This window comes from Phalacrocorax aristotelis, chromosome 3, assembly GCF_949628215.1.
Source record: "Phalacrocorax aristotelis chromosome 3, bGulAri2.1, whole genome shotgun sequence".
NCBI lineage: Eukaryota > Metazoa > Chordata > Aves > Suliformes > Phalacrocoracidae > Phalacrocorax > Phalacrocorax aristotelis.
In genome coordinates this window covers 22,317,869-22,333,167 of record NC_134278.1, presented here as the reverse complement: position 1 = coordinate 22,333,167, position 15,299 = coordinate 22,317,869, and the positions used below count along the sequence as shown (strand labels likewise).

Here is a 15,299-nt window from a genome sequence, read left to right as displayed (position 1 = left end):
AAAGCAGGAGTGATTCTTTGTGAATGTGTGGCATATCTAGCTTCTGGGTCTATGATATTATTATTAATCCTGTTCACTGAGTCTTGATATTAGATGATTCAGTGTTTCCTTGCTTAAAAAGCAATAGAAACAGTCCATGAAAGACAGGCAAACACAGAATTTGCTTTCTTGCCTCAAATGGGCAGATGCTACAACAGTCCTTCTAAAGGCATATATTAACACTCCACTGCAGCCATGTAAGTTTATATAACTCTTTCCAACTGGTTGGAAAACACTTTCTAAAAAAATACTTGCAAGTGGTAGGGATCCATTTGGTGGTGGTATCTGTCTGAAGACAGATCACATACATCTGTCTTGTCTATGAAGCAAAGAATATGAAGGATTTTCATTGAAAGGTAGTGACCACATTTGACTAGTTTCATTTTGTTTATCAAAAATGTATGGTCCAGTCTGAAAGAAATCCAGAAACCTTTGCCAATGAGTGGAGCAGAATTATTTTCTAACAATGATAAGTCTTCCCCTACACTAGGCCTAACCTTGCCATTCAGATGGGATAACTTAAAGCTAAACCTGATAGATTAGTAGATCATAACAGCAGATCAACTGCGACTTGGTTGCTGGAAAGATCACACATACTAATTTTTCATCTGATATTCATGGCACTGTTAGAAGAAAAAAGAACTTAAAATACAATTTCAAGTGAGGAAAATGGACACTGAAGAAGCATAATTATCATCTTAGCATTAACTCCATGTAAGAGTCAAATTCAGCATATCCAGCAATGAGAAAGAAACTAAACTGCTTCTCAAAAACTCTAAGTCTTATTCTCACCTCTGCTCTGATTTGTCACATCAACTTTCAGGTGAATATCTGCATCTGTAAAATGAAGTTGATTTACAAAAATATGCAAAATTAAGTTGAAATCTGAGAATGACAGTACTATACATTACTACTACATATATCCTACAGAAACAGCTTTCCTATTTTACTGTTAATAATTCACTCTATTTACTCTGTAATTTACTCTATGTTGCTCTTTCCTTAAAGGTTAAACATTAAAAAAGTCTCAAATGGAAAGAGCAGGAAGAGTTGTGCAAGCTCACTTGTGAACGAGGCAGAGATTCCTCTATCTTGCTTTCCATCTGCAGAACAAGTTCCTGCAGGAATCAAGGGACAACATAAGCCTATATATTTTCTGGGAGGGACTATTCATGCATTTTATTAAACAAACTTTCAGAAGTGTTTAAATTCATCAAAGACGAGGGCAATAAAAGACAATCTATCAGAGAAGCTGAACTGCGCAACTGTTACAAAGTTAAACAGTCAACTGTTACAGACCTAAAATGGTTACTAAGAAAAACTGGAATGCCAAAAGTAATTTTCAAAACCAGGTAGGAAGGTAATTTCTTCTGCCATACCTATGAAAAAATATCTGTGTTTAGTAAAAGTAAACAACTCCAACACAGAGATGATTTGAAGCAAATTTGAGAGCATTTATTACAGAAAGAGACCATAAATTATAATTTAATAGAAATCAGTATTTTTTTCAGCATGTCTATTTTTAAATTGCTTGTTTTAAATTTTTCCCTCGTGTAAAAAATAAACCTATATAGCAAGGCAGAATTTAAACTAGACAAATTGGAGTACTTTTTATGCAGCGACTTGCTCAAAAATAACACTTCATCATAAATTGACTATCACCTACTGCTTATTTAAAGAAATAAGTTTAGGGGAAAGTTAAGTTCATTTAATGCATTTCAATTGTGTGTTACAATAGTCTTGATCGAGAATCTCATTTTAATAAAATCTGAAAAGTTAAAATATATTTTTAGTGTAAATATATTACTGCTTCAACATTTTTTTCTATACAAATTTAGTTGTTAGTTATGGCAACATAATTGGCTGGAAAGATGCCAGTTTGTCCTCCTATCCTTCCTTCCCACCAATCAAACTGGGAATCTGTTTTGGTTGTGACTGTGATTTTGTCTCCAGCTTTGAAAGTCAAGTCACCCGGCTGCTGTCCTTCAAATGAATAAAGTGCTGTCACTTCTACTGGACTGCTCCAAGAGTTACCTGAAGTGAAAGAAATTAAATAAATAGGAAATTACTAAACTGCACATACAGTAAGCTCTTAAATACAATATTCTTAAATGGCAGTAGAGAACAGTGACAAAGACACCTAAATAATTTATGTGAGCATATAAACCACTGATAAAAAACCTCCTTCATTCCCACAAATTCTTAGGTAAGTGCAATTTGGATTCTAGCCTACCAGCACAGACTATTTAATAATTAAAGGAGTACCCTATACAAAATAAAGATTACAAAATAATTTTTTCTATATGCCTCATACAGTCAAATAGAGACAGTGGGAACAAAAGCGGTGCATCGAAGAAAGTGCAAGTTACTTCCTGAAAGATTGCTGAATGGAACAACTTTCAGGTTTTGGTATGTATTCTCTGTGACAGTTTCTTCATAGAAATTACAAAACTTAAAGCATGGATTTTGATGTTTTAACAATATTCAGAATACAGGATGGTAAAATACAAAATAACTACAGCACTTCCCTTCTCTTTCCATAGGGTTTGCAGTGTCTAGGATTTTGGTGTTTCCCACACATTGAACAAAACACTCAAAACGTGATGGCAGAAAGAATAGATTATGGTTTGACATACTGGAAGGGACTTGGCTCACATAGTGGTATTTTAAACCACATATACAAATAGATTTACTCTCTTCCCACCAGGCTCCTACATAACTATTTCAGTCCTTAACTGGGACTGGAATTGTTCCATGAGTCTTCTGATCTAGAGTTAAAATCACCCAAAAACTTGGATACCATTATCCAGCCTCTACTCCTGTTGACATTTTTTAGCACATACCTCAATGTTTATTGCTATTGAACTTTCAATCTAAGTGAGTATCTTCAATTTGCTAATAATTATGTTTGCTCTCAATTCCTTTAACTGTCTGAACTATACAAGGTAGTTGCATTTGTTTAATGTTGATATAGAAAACAGTTAAATCTCTTGCATGAATGCATCCAGAAGTGAAAAAATGGAAGGTGCAATGGAAGACTAGTCAAGAGGAAATAATGAAGACATTTACACAGTCAGGTGGAGAGATTTCAGGATGTATTGCTCATAGGGACATGATAGCTGCACAAATGCTCAAGCATGCAAGATTAAAGGCTTTTAGCATTAGCTGCCCCTGCTTGCTGCCAGAACTGTGTTGCAAAAGGGGAAACCCAAGTTCTTAGTCTACACAATGGAAGTACAGAGCTAGAAAGGATGGTGAGACAAGCACTGATACTTTCCTTTTGGCAGTCTGTTGTCAACAACTGATACCCACAGAACTTTTCTCCTAGTTGCTTTTATCACTTCAAAAGGAAAGAGGAAAAATCCTTTTGCCCCCAAGCCTCCTAAATACAAACTTGTAGCCCAAACAGGACAGAGAAAAACGAATTAGAAACATATCCATAACCAGCATAGATTTTATGTTTCTCCCAGCATCTGTCAATATATTTGTTCATTCCATAGGCCAATTCTTTCCTTTTATGATCTGCATGTGTAGAAATCAAAGCTTAATAGAAAATTCTTTGGCGATGTACTGGGAAAGTGTTGACTGCAGACAAGTCAAATGCTGTCTTCCCCAATCACAGAGTCTCTCTCTCGATATCTATATTCATGATCTAAAGTCACACACCACTATTTCTTATGATGTGAGAACAAAACCCAATGAGAATACCATGTTTATTAGGTCCTTATCTCCATCAGTTATTCCTACCAAAGACAGACAGCAATACAGCTTTTCTAAATATCCTTTTCACTTTCACACTTGAAACCCCAACAGACTGAGCAGTCAGCAATTACATGATCTTCCTTCAAGATTTGAAGCATTGGATGCAGTCAGGATGATATGATGTATTCCCATAAAAAGTGTGGCTTGAAGATAGATGCTTTGATTGAGGAAATCACGGCAAAACCCATAAAAGATGCTTTGACTTTTTATTCCTAGTTTTAATTGAAGAACAGTAAGAAAATACTATGGCTTAGGACTCTAGGTGCTAAGGCATGAAAATGGTTACAACTCAGTTGCATATAAAAAGGAAGATGGGGTGTGTTTTACCTGCAACATGCATGGGTAAAAGTGCATTTCATGTTACGATGAAGGCTACAAATTCTTATACTCTGAGTTCTTAATCATATGTGTTTCCATCAGCTAAGTGTTCAAATGGACAATCACTGAAGGAGAACTAGACTTATATATTTATAACTGCCCAAACTATGTTGATATACTTGGAAAAATTAAATAATTGACATCACAAAAGAAGAGACTGAAAGTGCTAAAAGTGACTGTGAGAGCATCTTTTCATTACATTCAATAGAAGAACTGTCACACAACTAATATGCTTGTAGCAATGGCAGCAAGTAGTAGTTACCTCCACCATGGCTGAACTTCCATTAAGAGTAAGACTATAATTCCTCTAATGCAAACTATTGAGTATACTGAAATTGCCTCAGTAAAAGCAGGATGAAAAATGAAGGGAAACTAGACACAAATTAAAGCATGAAAAAGTGGAACAAAAGAAGTGCATGTGAGATATTAAAGTGTAGGAGGGCATCTGATGTACCACAATCACGCCTCCAACATTGTTTGCTCTTGTCATGTGAACAAGATTGTTTTAAGCATTTCCTTTCCCACTTTTTTGCCTTTGTAGTGCATGCGTATCTTTCCAAACATGCAGAAACCTCAAAGTACTACAGCTGATTATGAACATTGATTTCTGAGTCCCTGCCCCATTTGCTACCTGTTATCATTTAAAAGCATTTATTCCTGTCAGCTATTTCATAAAAATCTTACTTAATTTTCCCTAGCAGCTCTTTCTCATATTATAGTTTCATTTTATTTCTCACAAAGATTCTAATTGCTGTGTTTTACTTCTATATTTTTGTAGCATAAACCAGATAAAATGCATATTTATTGCCTCCAGATTGCAGCATCCCGTGCCTCGTATTTATATGGATCATCCTAACAAGCAGGTATCTTAAATGAATGCAGTGTTACAAAATCTACCACATATATTACAAGGGGGAGCTATCTCATGTTCTTGTTTCTTGATTTCAGTTTTACCTAAAAGGGTTTTAAATAGAATTGTTATAGTCAACATGAAGATTGTTGAATGCGTATATTGGAACCACATTTGCAGCTCACACAAGATGGTGCTACAGTGCTACATACAGCATATGACACTAAAATCATTGAGATTTATGAGTATGCACACTGGAATAAAAACAAATTACGTTGTGGAAAATCCTTAATTAATGGTATCTGAATACACACAGCACACTTCTGCAAACACAGTGGTCAAAACGGAAATACAGAAATTTTGGCTGAAGATCAATTAGTGCAGCAGCCAGCATACATATTCAATACTCTAGCATACATGGGTATAGCGTATGCTGGATAACAAACTGCTCTGACCACAATATCCTTTCATTTTTATTCGTCTTTACATACCATAATGATTTGAACTTTTTGCTAAGGACTACTGCTATGGATTAAGGACTTGATGAGGTATGAACTAGAGTGAATTTACAGCCTCTTGGCTGCACTGCAGTACCAGCCCCAGAGTGAATGAAAGAACGATAAAACTATCTTTAATTACAGCACATTTACCACAGAATGAAAGCATTCTCTAGAATGCTGCTAAGAACAGATGCACCTGCTACGTTTATATTAAACTGTTGAAGAGTGCCAGAGCCTTTCTTTGACTTTGAGGCCAACTGGCATAGACTGTCCACATACATACCAGTAAATGCTCACCATCCAGAGAGGAGAGCCACATCCAGACTACCTACTTGCTTCTGTGCTGGAGTAACTCCTAAACCACAGCTGTGAATTATCTGGGAAAGTGCTAGGTGAGAATAATCCCAAGGAACTTTCTAACAACACAACCACATAGGTAACTGAGTTAAAGTGCTTGGGTCAACGCCTTCACACTGTGTAACCAACCAGTAGGTGCACCCACCAGTTTCACCTTCTAATGTGAACCTATAAAATATTTGTAAATGCATAGCCTGATTCTAAGACTGTTTTTTAGAGAAGAACAGGCATTTTACATCATTCTAGATTCAGTTTATTAAGCTTTCAAAAACTAAATCCAAGTTGGAAGACAGAATAGTACAGTCCAGCTGTGGGTCCCAAATTTAATTTTACTGGCATAGAAGTATATCCCATAGCCACTGAATGTCTGATGCTGAAGCAGATGCAGAATAATTATACAAAAACTGTGTTGCTTTTGGGCATTGACACAGCAATAAAACTGAAATAAGTTTTATGTGCTTGAATTAGTGGTGAGATTGCTAAGCATCTACTTTGCAAAATTCACTGTCAGCAATTAGAGACCTAGCAGGATCTTTGTGGGTCATGCATGCGCCTAGATGATAGAAACTATAAGTGAACTAACACAAAATGTTAGTGATGGATTGGGGTTCACCCAAACCATATTAAGGAGCTTGCAAAAAAAAAAAGGAGCCCTGTGACTCAATTGTTACTGCAAATGAGTTATCTGATCAAGGGTACTGATGACTGACAAGGTAATCCTATTGTTGATTGTCCGTATATTATGTACTTTCCGCTAAACCTCTACTTTGGCAAATGGGCTGTGGGTCTGGTTTCTTTCGAAGCTGAAAGGTTATAACATTGCTTCTACTGGGATGCAATATACCATATGAAAATGTGATTGTATAGGTAGCTATATTTTCCCTTGAAACTGAACAGTCTCTCTACCTTACTCTTACCTTTAAATAACTTGTGTTATTTAAAAAAAAATCAACGTGAACGAGCAACACATTTGACATACTAACTTCTACTTTCTCTGTTTTTTTGTAAAGTAGAGAGAAGTGATTGGAACTGCCACACAACATGTTAAAGTCAGATGAGTCTCCAGCATCAGAGAAGACAGAAGTTATACAGTGCTGACGTAAAAGCTCCACCAAAAAGTGTCAGCTTACAGAAAAGCTGTAACAGAATTCTCATTGGTTAAACAGAGACCCAGAAAACTAAGCAACCACATGAACCCTGTTTGTGCAGCAGAAATAAGAGAAAACCAACAAACAGACCAAATGATGGAAAACAACTAATGGATCTAGGCAGACGCAAACACCTATGCTTTTAAAAACAAATATATCAAGTATCAAAAAGCTTTCTCATCACTAGTACAGTGTTCAGAGGCATTGAGAGTCTTGTTTATTACTTGTAGGTGTAGGATGAGAGCTGTAGCTAACAGTGAACAGACAGAAATCTTAGCTCTTTACCTTTTATGGGACACTTGGCTTTTGTTTGGAAAGGATTAGTACCGAGTTTGTAATCAGAGTTCAGGGAAGAATCCAAAGTAGGCTGGAGAACTAGGTTAATTACCAGGTCTTGTAAATCTCTAAGTAAAAAATGATAGCTGGTGCCAGCAACAATGAAAAGTTTGTATGTTTTAATGGCCAGCCTTAGCAAATGCCCTGGACCACATGACCTGATAAAATACAACTGAGTGTGAATAGCATGTGTGTATATATGTATTGATTGTCTGAAGGATGTTTCCTCCTAATTACTATATTAAAAAGGAAGACTATTATCAGGCCCCAATTGGACATGTTAAAGACAACCATTAGCTTGATTCAACATGAGCCAGCAAGATGCCATTACAGCAGAGAAGGTGAATGGTATCTTGGGCTGCATTAGGCAAAGCATTGCCAGCACATCAAGGGAGGTGATCCTTCCCCTCTACTCAGCAGTGGTGAGGCCATACATGGAGTGCTGGGTCCAGTTCTGAGCTCCTCAGTGCAAAAGAGACATGGACATGCTGGAGAAAGTCCAGCAAAGGGCCATAAAGATGACGAAGGGACTGGAGCATCTCTCCTATAAGGATAGGCTGAGAGAGCTGGTGCTGTTCAGCCTATGGAAGAGGAGGGTCAGAGGAGATCTCATGGATGTCTATAAATACTTGAGGGGAGGGTGGAAAGAGGATGGGGTCAGGCTCTTTTCAGTGGCACCCAGTGACAGGACCAGAGGTAATGGGCACAAACAAACCCTTTGTTACTGTAAGGGTGACCAAGCACTGGCACAGGTTTGCCCAGCAAGGTGGTAGAGTTTCCATCCTTGGAGGTATTCAAAAGCCATCTGGACACTGTCCTGGGGCAACTGGCTCTCAGTGGCCCTGCTTGAACAAGGGGATTGGTCCAGATGACCTCTAGAGGTCCTTTCCAACCTCAAGCATTCTGTGATTCAGCGAAAAACTTCAAAGAGACTTCTGAAATAAAGTTATCTCTAAGTATAAAAGCAGCATGAAAATTTGTAATGGGGGGTGGGGAAAGAGTCTGGACTGCAAACAGCAGTAGTTAAAACCCAAGTTGATAGAAATAGAAGTCACCTTGCCAGTATCACCTCTAAGCCAGACAGAACAGCCTCCCTGTCAGACACCGTGACTAGCCTGTGCCCAACTTAGGGGAGTGACAGCACACAGCGCACCTAGTAGGGATTCACAGCTCTTTGTGCACATGTGACCTTGTGGTGGGGCTTCCTTGCCAACATATGGATCAGTGAGTTATAAGGAGCTGCACGAGCACACACAGAGCTGGAGTAACCATATCTCCAACAACAGGTTTGCGCAAATAGGAGAACTTCCACTGCTAGGATAGATTATGTGTGCTCATAACCCACACTACCTGTGAGAGGGGATGTGAATGAATGTAAAGCTTTGTACCTGTAACACTTGATATGCATGTATGCCTGTAAGTGCAAAACTGAGACTTTGGAGGTTGCATTTAGAAACTTCAGGTGTCTATCATAATTTTGTAGTTGTATAATACTGCAGTTTATTTGCTGTAATGCTGATATTGATCCTGAATGTATACTTCCCAGATTACAAATTATCTGCCATCAGTGAATTAATAAAGGACTTTGATCCTGATTGTGGCTTAAGCTATATGAATTGAGCAGTCTCTCCCTGTGACAGTTCTTGCAAAAGTGTCAAGATTAAGGTTCAGCCTGAATGGCTCATAGCCATTGCTGAGCTTTAACTAAGAATTATAATGAAAGAACTTATTTAACTGCTGGTCTAGTAAGGAGGGCAAGTATGCGTTGTGACGATAAAGCTAGGCCAAGAGCAGGAATTCTAATATATAATAAAAAAGCTAAGCTCATTAGCAGTCCCATGAGAAGCTAGGATGGCTGTTCTTTTTGCAAAACCAAATCAGTTTAGCCTAGGACTGACAAAGTGGGCCACTGTTAGGGTTAAGACTAGGATCAGAGATTAATAAAGTAAGGGGCTGAAAAGAAAAATTTATTGGTGGATAAGCAATATCACAAATGAGATGAGGCATTAAATGGCAAGAGTAAATATCTTACAGATATTTCTATATTTGCTATGCTTATCAACTGATAGAGCTACATCTGGAAACTTTTAGTATCTCTCAGAGATACCACTGGATCCTTGCAGGACTGGTGAAGGATAGAATAAGAACAACAAATGACTTACAGTTCATTCTGAGGTGGACACAAATTAGTGCATTAGAGTCAAAGTTAGCTTTAAGGGTGGAATTAGAATTTGCTAACTGGATTCCATACTCAGTTACTCAGCTTCTAGGCTACTTGTAATAGGAGTTTGAACAGTTCCAGCTTTTACTGTTATTGCTGCCCTGCCTCCTTCACATTTTCAGACTTGAGGCTTATTGAACTATATTTTGGGTAGGAACAGCAAGCACCAAAGAAATACATTTTCCGTTGGATGTAGCACACTGTGCATTAGAATGTGGAAAGCAAGGGGTGGGCAAAGGAAAGAGCATGTAGTAAATTCTGAAGGCATCAGGGTCACTACTAATGACAGGGGTAGCTTCTGCATTAGTGCTAGGGCTCAGGGTAGTAGGAATTAGAGACCTAAAATTTTGACTTGAGGAATGCAGCAGCATCAGGGTACAATGATGCCTAAAGGCAGGCAGAGAAGTGGCATAAATTTAACTTTGAAGTAGTAGATGAACCACTATGTTCAATCTGTAATACTCACAAAAAATTGGGTGAAAGCTGGATCTGACAGGGAGTGCGCTTTTGGTTCTGTTTGAGTTCAAAGACCTGAGAGTCAGTGGAAAAATGTAAAGGAGAATGATATGGGCAAAGTCATAGGGCAGGAAATTAACTTTGAAGCAAGAACTGAATCAAGAGGAGAGTAAAGGAATATTCGATTTGCAAAGGTCAGAGAGAAGGATGTTGCATCAATTGAATCATAACAGGGCAAAAGCCTGGACAAGAGTGGAGATGGAAAGAAAAGGCTGCATCTTAGAAATGGTATTCATAGAACAATCTATAGGTATCATACTGCTCAGAAAGTGAGAACTGAAGAAGTTCAACTCAAAGATCACATGTGCTCTGCAGTGGTCAGCAACACGCAGTTTCAGGTTCTATTTGATAATTTTTTAGCTTGAATTTGTAATTCATTAAAAAAGGAGTACCAGAGCAAGGCAGGAAGAGACAGATCTAGAGCAAAGGTAGTCATGAGGCGTCTGCAGAAAATGTTATCTAGCAAATGAAAAGGGACAAAGGATAGCTACCTGGGAAGTCTTAACAGAAAAATGAAGGGCTCATAATGATGCCTTCCAGTGGCACACTAGAAATATAGATGTAAAAGCAATTATAGACATAGCACAGCAGTGGAATTGAGGGAGCACAACTATTACCAATGAAAACAGAAGATGGCAATTAATCTATCAGGTTAAAGAAAGGTGGAATTCACTTTCTAATACACGGTTATAAAGAGGTCACCGGAGACTTGGAAACACCAGTTACATTTACATCAGTGACTGGAGCAGTACCAGGGACAACTGCCAGTCTGGCCCGGTCCATGCTATCAGTTTCTCCAAACCAGAGTAGCTTCATTCATATTGACTTCCGGGGACCATCTCTGGCACATGTTAACTTTCAAACTACTAAGGAATCATTTGACAGCCCACCACCTTTCCCAGATCAAAATCATACTAGGAACCTGCTAACAATTAATGGAATAAGTGATAAAGTTTCAGTCCCAGGCACATTCCCTTGCAATGTTTTATGTATCAGCAGATAGAGCCAATGGCTTGAACTCAGTGCAAGAGAAACTGCTTTAAAGAGGGTCCAGCATAGTACCGAAGAACTCCAATCAATGAGACAGAAGAAGATTAGGTAACAGCAATATGATCGACTATGGGCTTCATAAGATGAAAGAGGATGAGATGCTGACACTGGATACTGCTTGGATGAGGTTGAGCGTTTAGTGGTCAAAAAGAAGTAACAAGATTGGATGGATACCTGGGGCAAACAGAAACTGCAGGGGCAAAACAATGAGAATCTCCTGCATCTGTGAAATCTATGAAGTTTAGAGAAGATATGAGCTGAGGACAAGTAAAACCGTCATTATCTGTATCACTATCCTCCTGAAAGACACCCAGTGCAGACTTACAAGAGGGGACAGATGCTGGCTAGGACCTGAAGAACTATCTAGTAATGCAAGTCCTCCATACAGATGAGACTGGGAGCATGTAACGAAATAAAGCAAACTCTCTGAGACTTAGGTTGGAGTCTGGTGTGTTGCCAGACATTAAACCACCTTTCTGGCCACTCCTCTTTTTACTTCCATCAGTCATCTGGGGGGGAGCTATTTCAACGCCCTCCTCCCCCAGTTGGTAAGAAAGCTTTTTTTAACATCCAGCTTCAAGTAATTGACATCTATTTTATTGTTTGTTGACGTTGGCCTTTGGCTGAAACCCTTCTTTCTTGGCATTTACCTTATTCTTTTCTAGTCAAAAAACGTTTTTTAAATCTTCAGACTGTTCTACTAAAAATAACTTAGCCACCCCGTATCAGTGACTCCTAGCTCCACTCATTATACTTACTCTTCTCCACACCTATTCAATTTTACATAATTTTTCTTGAAAATGAGTAAACAGAATATTACCATAAGGTAAGAAGTAGGTAGGTAACTGACTTCTCACACTCTACTGTTAAGCGTAGAGCTATTTAAACAGAAGAGTGACAGAACTGAAGGAACAGAGAACTAATTTTGTGGAGATCATGGATTATTTCTGAATGAAAAAAAAATATTTGGGATTAGTCAGGAGACTCTCAGAACAGATCTTCCAATGAGGAGATAAAGTCACAAATGAAGAAATCAGCAAAGGGAAAATGGAAGGGGAAGGAGAATAGAGAACACTGGAGGAACTGGAAGCCACAGAAAGCTGAGGTACATGAACGAGATAAGTATTAGTGACATAGCGGAGCCACTCTTTTAGCTGAAGGCTGAACTGAACCAAGGCTGCAGAAAAAAATAAAGATAGACAACGCAGAGCTAAGAGGTCAAATGCATTTAGAAGAATGATAATGAAGTTACGAAAACTAACAATGCAGATTGAGAGAAACCAAAATAAAGGGGATGTGTACATAATTTAAATAAACTTCAGAGAGCTACAGATTTTGAATCTGAATCGATATATTCCAAATTCCAGAACTCTAAACCCAGAGCCATATTAGAAATCCAATACTGAACACAGATGTTACACGTTAGTTTGATGATCATTAATCCAACAAGAAGTCATCAGTTCTAGAAACTTTTAATATTAGTATGTTTTGAAAACAAGAGAAGTTTCTGTATACAATAAAGGAACCTGTTCCAAGGTTATCAATGACAGAAAAGGAAGCTACCAAACAGAAGACTAGAGCATTCATCAGGTTGAAGTCAAAGCACTAATTGTGTGCTGCACCAGCAATATGGAGAGACAAACTGGACAGCATGTTGTCTGATCTAATGCTCATTCTTCAACTCTCTTTTCTCCAAAGTATTATGAAGCTGAAACTAATAACAGTCTCAGGAATACAGCACCTTTTTCAAGAACATGAGGCAAACCCAACATCTTCATTACAGATGATCAGTCATACTGGGGAGTATCTACCTTTTACTACCTCTAAACTCACCCTCTTAGTTTCCATTATATTTTACATCTATTTCTGAAATATTATGTTAAACAGCAGCTATGAAAATAACTTATGAACATAAAGTTATGCCATACAGAGTTCTGATGTCTTACGTGAATTGTGTCAGGTGTAGTCAAAGAAGCATTGGAAAGGAACCAAGAGGGAGTATGTGGAAGAAAGATGCAAGGCTTAGTGCTGGATTTTTGAGGAACCCATTAATTATTCCCACATGCCAATTTCCTGCAAGCTGTTCAGTCCTCTAATTTTAAGTATCTCATGCCTTACGTCACCACTACATTTTGTAACCGCTTTTAAGTAAGAGTTTTAAGACAACAATGAATACTAGTCTTAAATTCAAGATATGTGAATTAGCAGTGGTTTTGTTAATAATTCTAATGAGTCACACTCTAATGAGTTAGAACAAAGAAACAGTTGAAGACACACTTTGATGATATTCTAAAAGGCAATCATAGAAATAGTTCAGCTGTTTGAAAGCATGCATGTATGCCCTTAAACTTCTCTCCTTAGAAATAAAACAATGGAAATTATTTCATTTATGTTATGATAACAGTAAAAATACACAGAATACTTCTGATAACATAAAAAGAGATACTCCACGATGTAAGGAAATAAAGCTACAAAAGTACCTAATTGTACATTTATTACTAACTACATGCGCATTCAACAAAAAAATCCTGTTACAACTGATTTTTCCAGAGTTTAGAAAGCAATCAAAATGATGAACACTGCAAGAGAAAACAGTATTCTGTTACTGAAATAGAAAATATACGGCTTGCAGTTGATGGGACTACCAGTTCGAATATTTCCTCAAATTTAAAAACCTCTTGCATATATTATGTAATTCCATTATTAAACAGGACTGGTTCATTTACTTGCTAGAATGCAAACAAAAAAAGTATTTCCACAGTGATATTATAAAATATTGAAACATTGTCTCAAAATATGCACTTGCAATATGCAATATTGCACATGCAATAATAAAAACGTGACAGATATAGCACCTTATTCCATGTGACTTTTGGAAAATTGGCATCTTGGAGATTAAGACCTTATCAGGTATAGTTCACTGGATACTTAGTAATGTTTTAAAGATGTAGAAGTTTAATGCAATTAATACTCCATGCTTTGATAACAACTGAATTCTGAGGCTTTTCTATTCGTAAGTAGTTTCTAAGAAATATTGTTTAGGTAATGTGAACTTTGGCTCAAAGCTGGGGCTTGCACCCACAAAGGTGATGCTGAGTTCATGTTCACTGCTAGGTTGCAGGAGAGTTAAGTCAGATTACTGAATTACCTAGGTAACAATGTCCTGATAAACTGAAACAAAATACCTTATAATGTAAAGGTTCGCTTACTGGGCACTTACTGGGCAATGTCCGTTCTCAGGCTTTATCATTCGCTATGCTTGGTGGTATGCCTAAAACAGCAGCATCTTTGGAAAGTGACAACTGGTCTGTGTTTAAACACTTAAGATGGAAGCAAAGTAAGGCAAGTCTGAGAAGGGATGAAAGGAAGTGGTCTGTGTTATTGCACAGAGAAAAAAAGTGCAGTAAACAAAAAGATGTCATGGCTACCTTCTCTCAAGAGAAGATGAAGCATCAGTCAGCAGGGGGTGGGGAAAAGGCAGTAAAGCAGAAGCATACTGTAGTATGTTACACACTGGGACTTTGAAGGAATTAACTTTTCAAGTCCTGTATGGCAACAAAATATAACACGTGCTAATGCCTACTTAGAAAAAAGTCTCTATGCAACTCTCATTCAGAAAGGAAAACAGTAGCCCAACTCTATCCTAAATACCAGAAGTCATGAAAATAATTTCAGTTCTTGAATCACACCAGTATGCAGATCAGTTCTTTTTTCAACCTAATGTGCTTCCTTTTCCATATTCTAAGATCACAATTCTTACCCTTTAACCTAAGAAGAAAGGGTTTTATCACAGCTTCTAGAGCAGAACAGACATATACCTACTTACAAATTTCAATGTAGATGTTTCTGGACAAATTACAAACCAAGTGTTTGTTCAGTCTTACAAGTGAAATCTCAAATGTCCTACCCACATTAAACTACTAATTTCCTTAATGGCCTTTTTTATTTTGTTTTTAAATGTGGTCTCACCTCAAAAAACCCTCATCATACACAAAACAACAATCTCAGATCTCACCGAACAGATGTTTGTGAAGGCCTAAATATGCATGGTAGATTTGACATTTTATATCTACAGGTACTAATCTGCTCTAATCAGATACAAGCATAAATCTTTCTGTACAGATACTCGAAGTATGTCATAT

General features: G+C 37.6%; 1 protein-coding gene across 3 annotated transcripts in view; it reads right to left on the bottom strand.

Annotated features, from left to right (window-relative positions):
• Positions 1–1,469: 1,469 nt before the first annotated feature.
• The window catches only part of SH3YL1 (SH3 and SYLF domain containing 1), a 48,390-nt gene continuing 34,560 nt past the window's right edge, over positions 1,470–15,299 (bottom strand). For all 3 annotated transcript variants that reach the window (XM_075086900.1, XM_075086902.1, XM_075086903.1), the window contains exon 10: positions 1,470–2,073. In XM_075086900.1, coding sequence (XP_074943001.1) covers positions 1,874–2,073 — 200 coding nt within the window. In that variant the 3' untranslated portion in view covers positions 1,470–1,873. The remainder of the gene's footprint in view (positions 2,074–15,299) is intronic.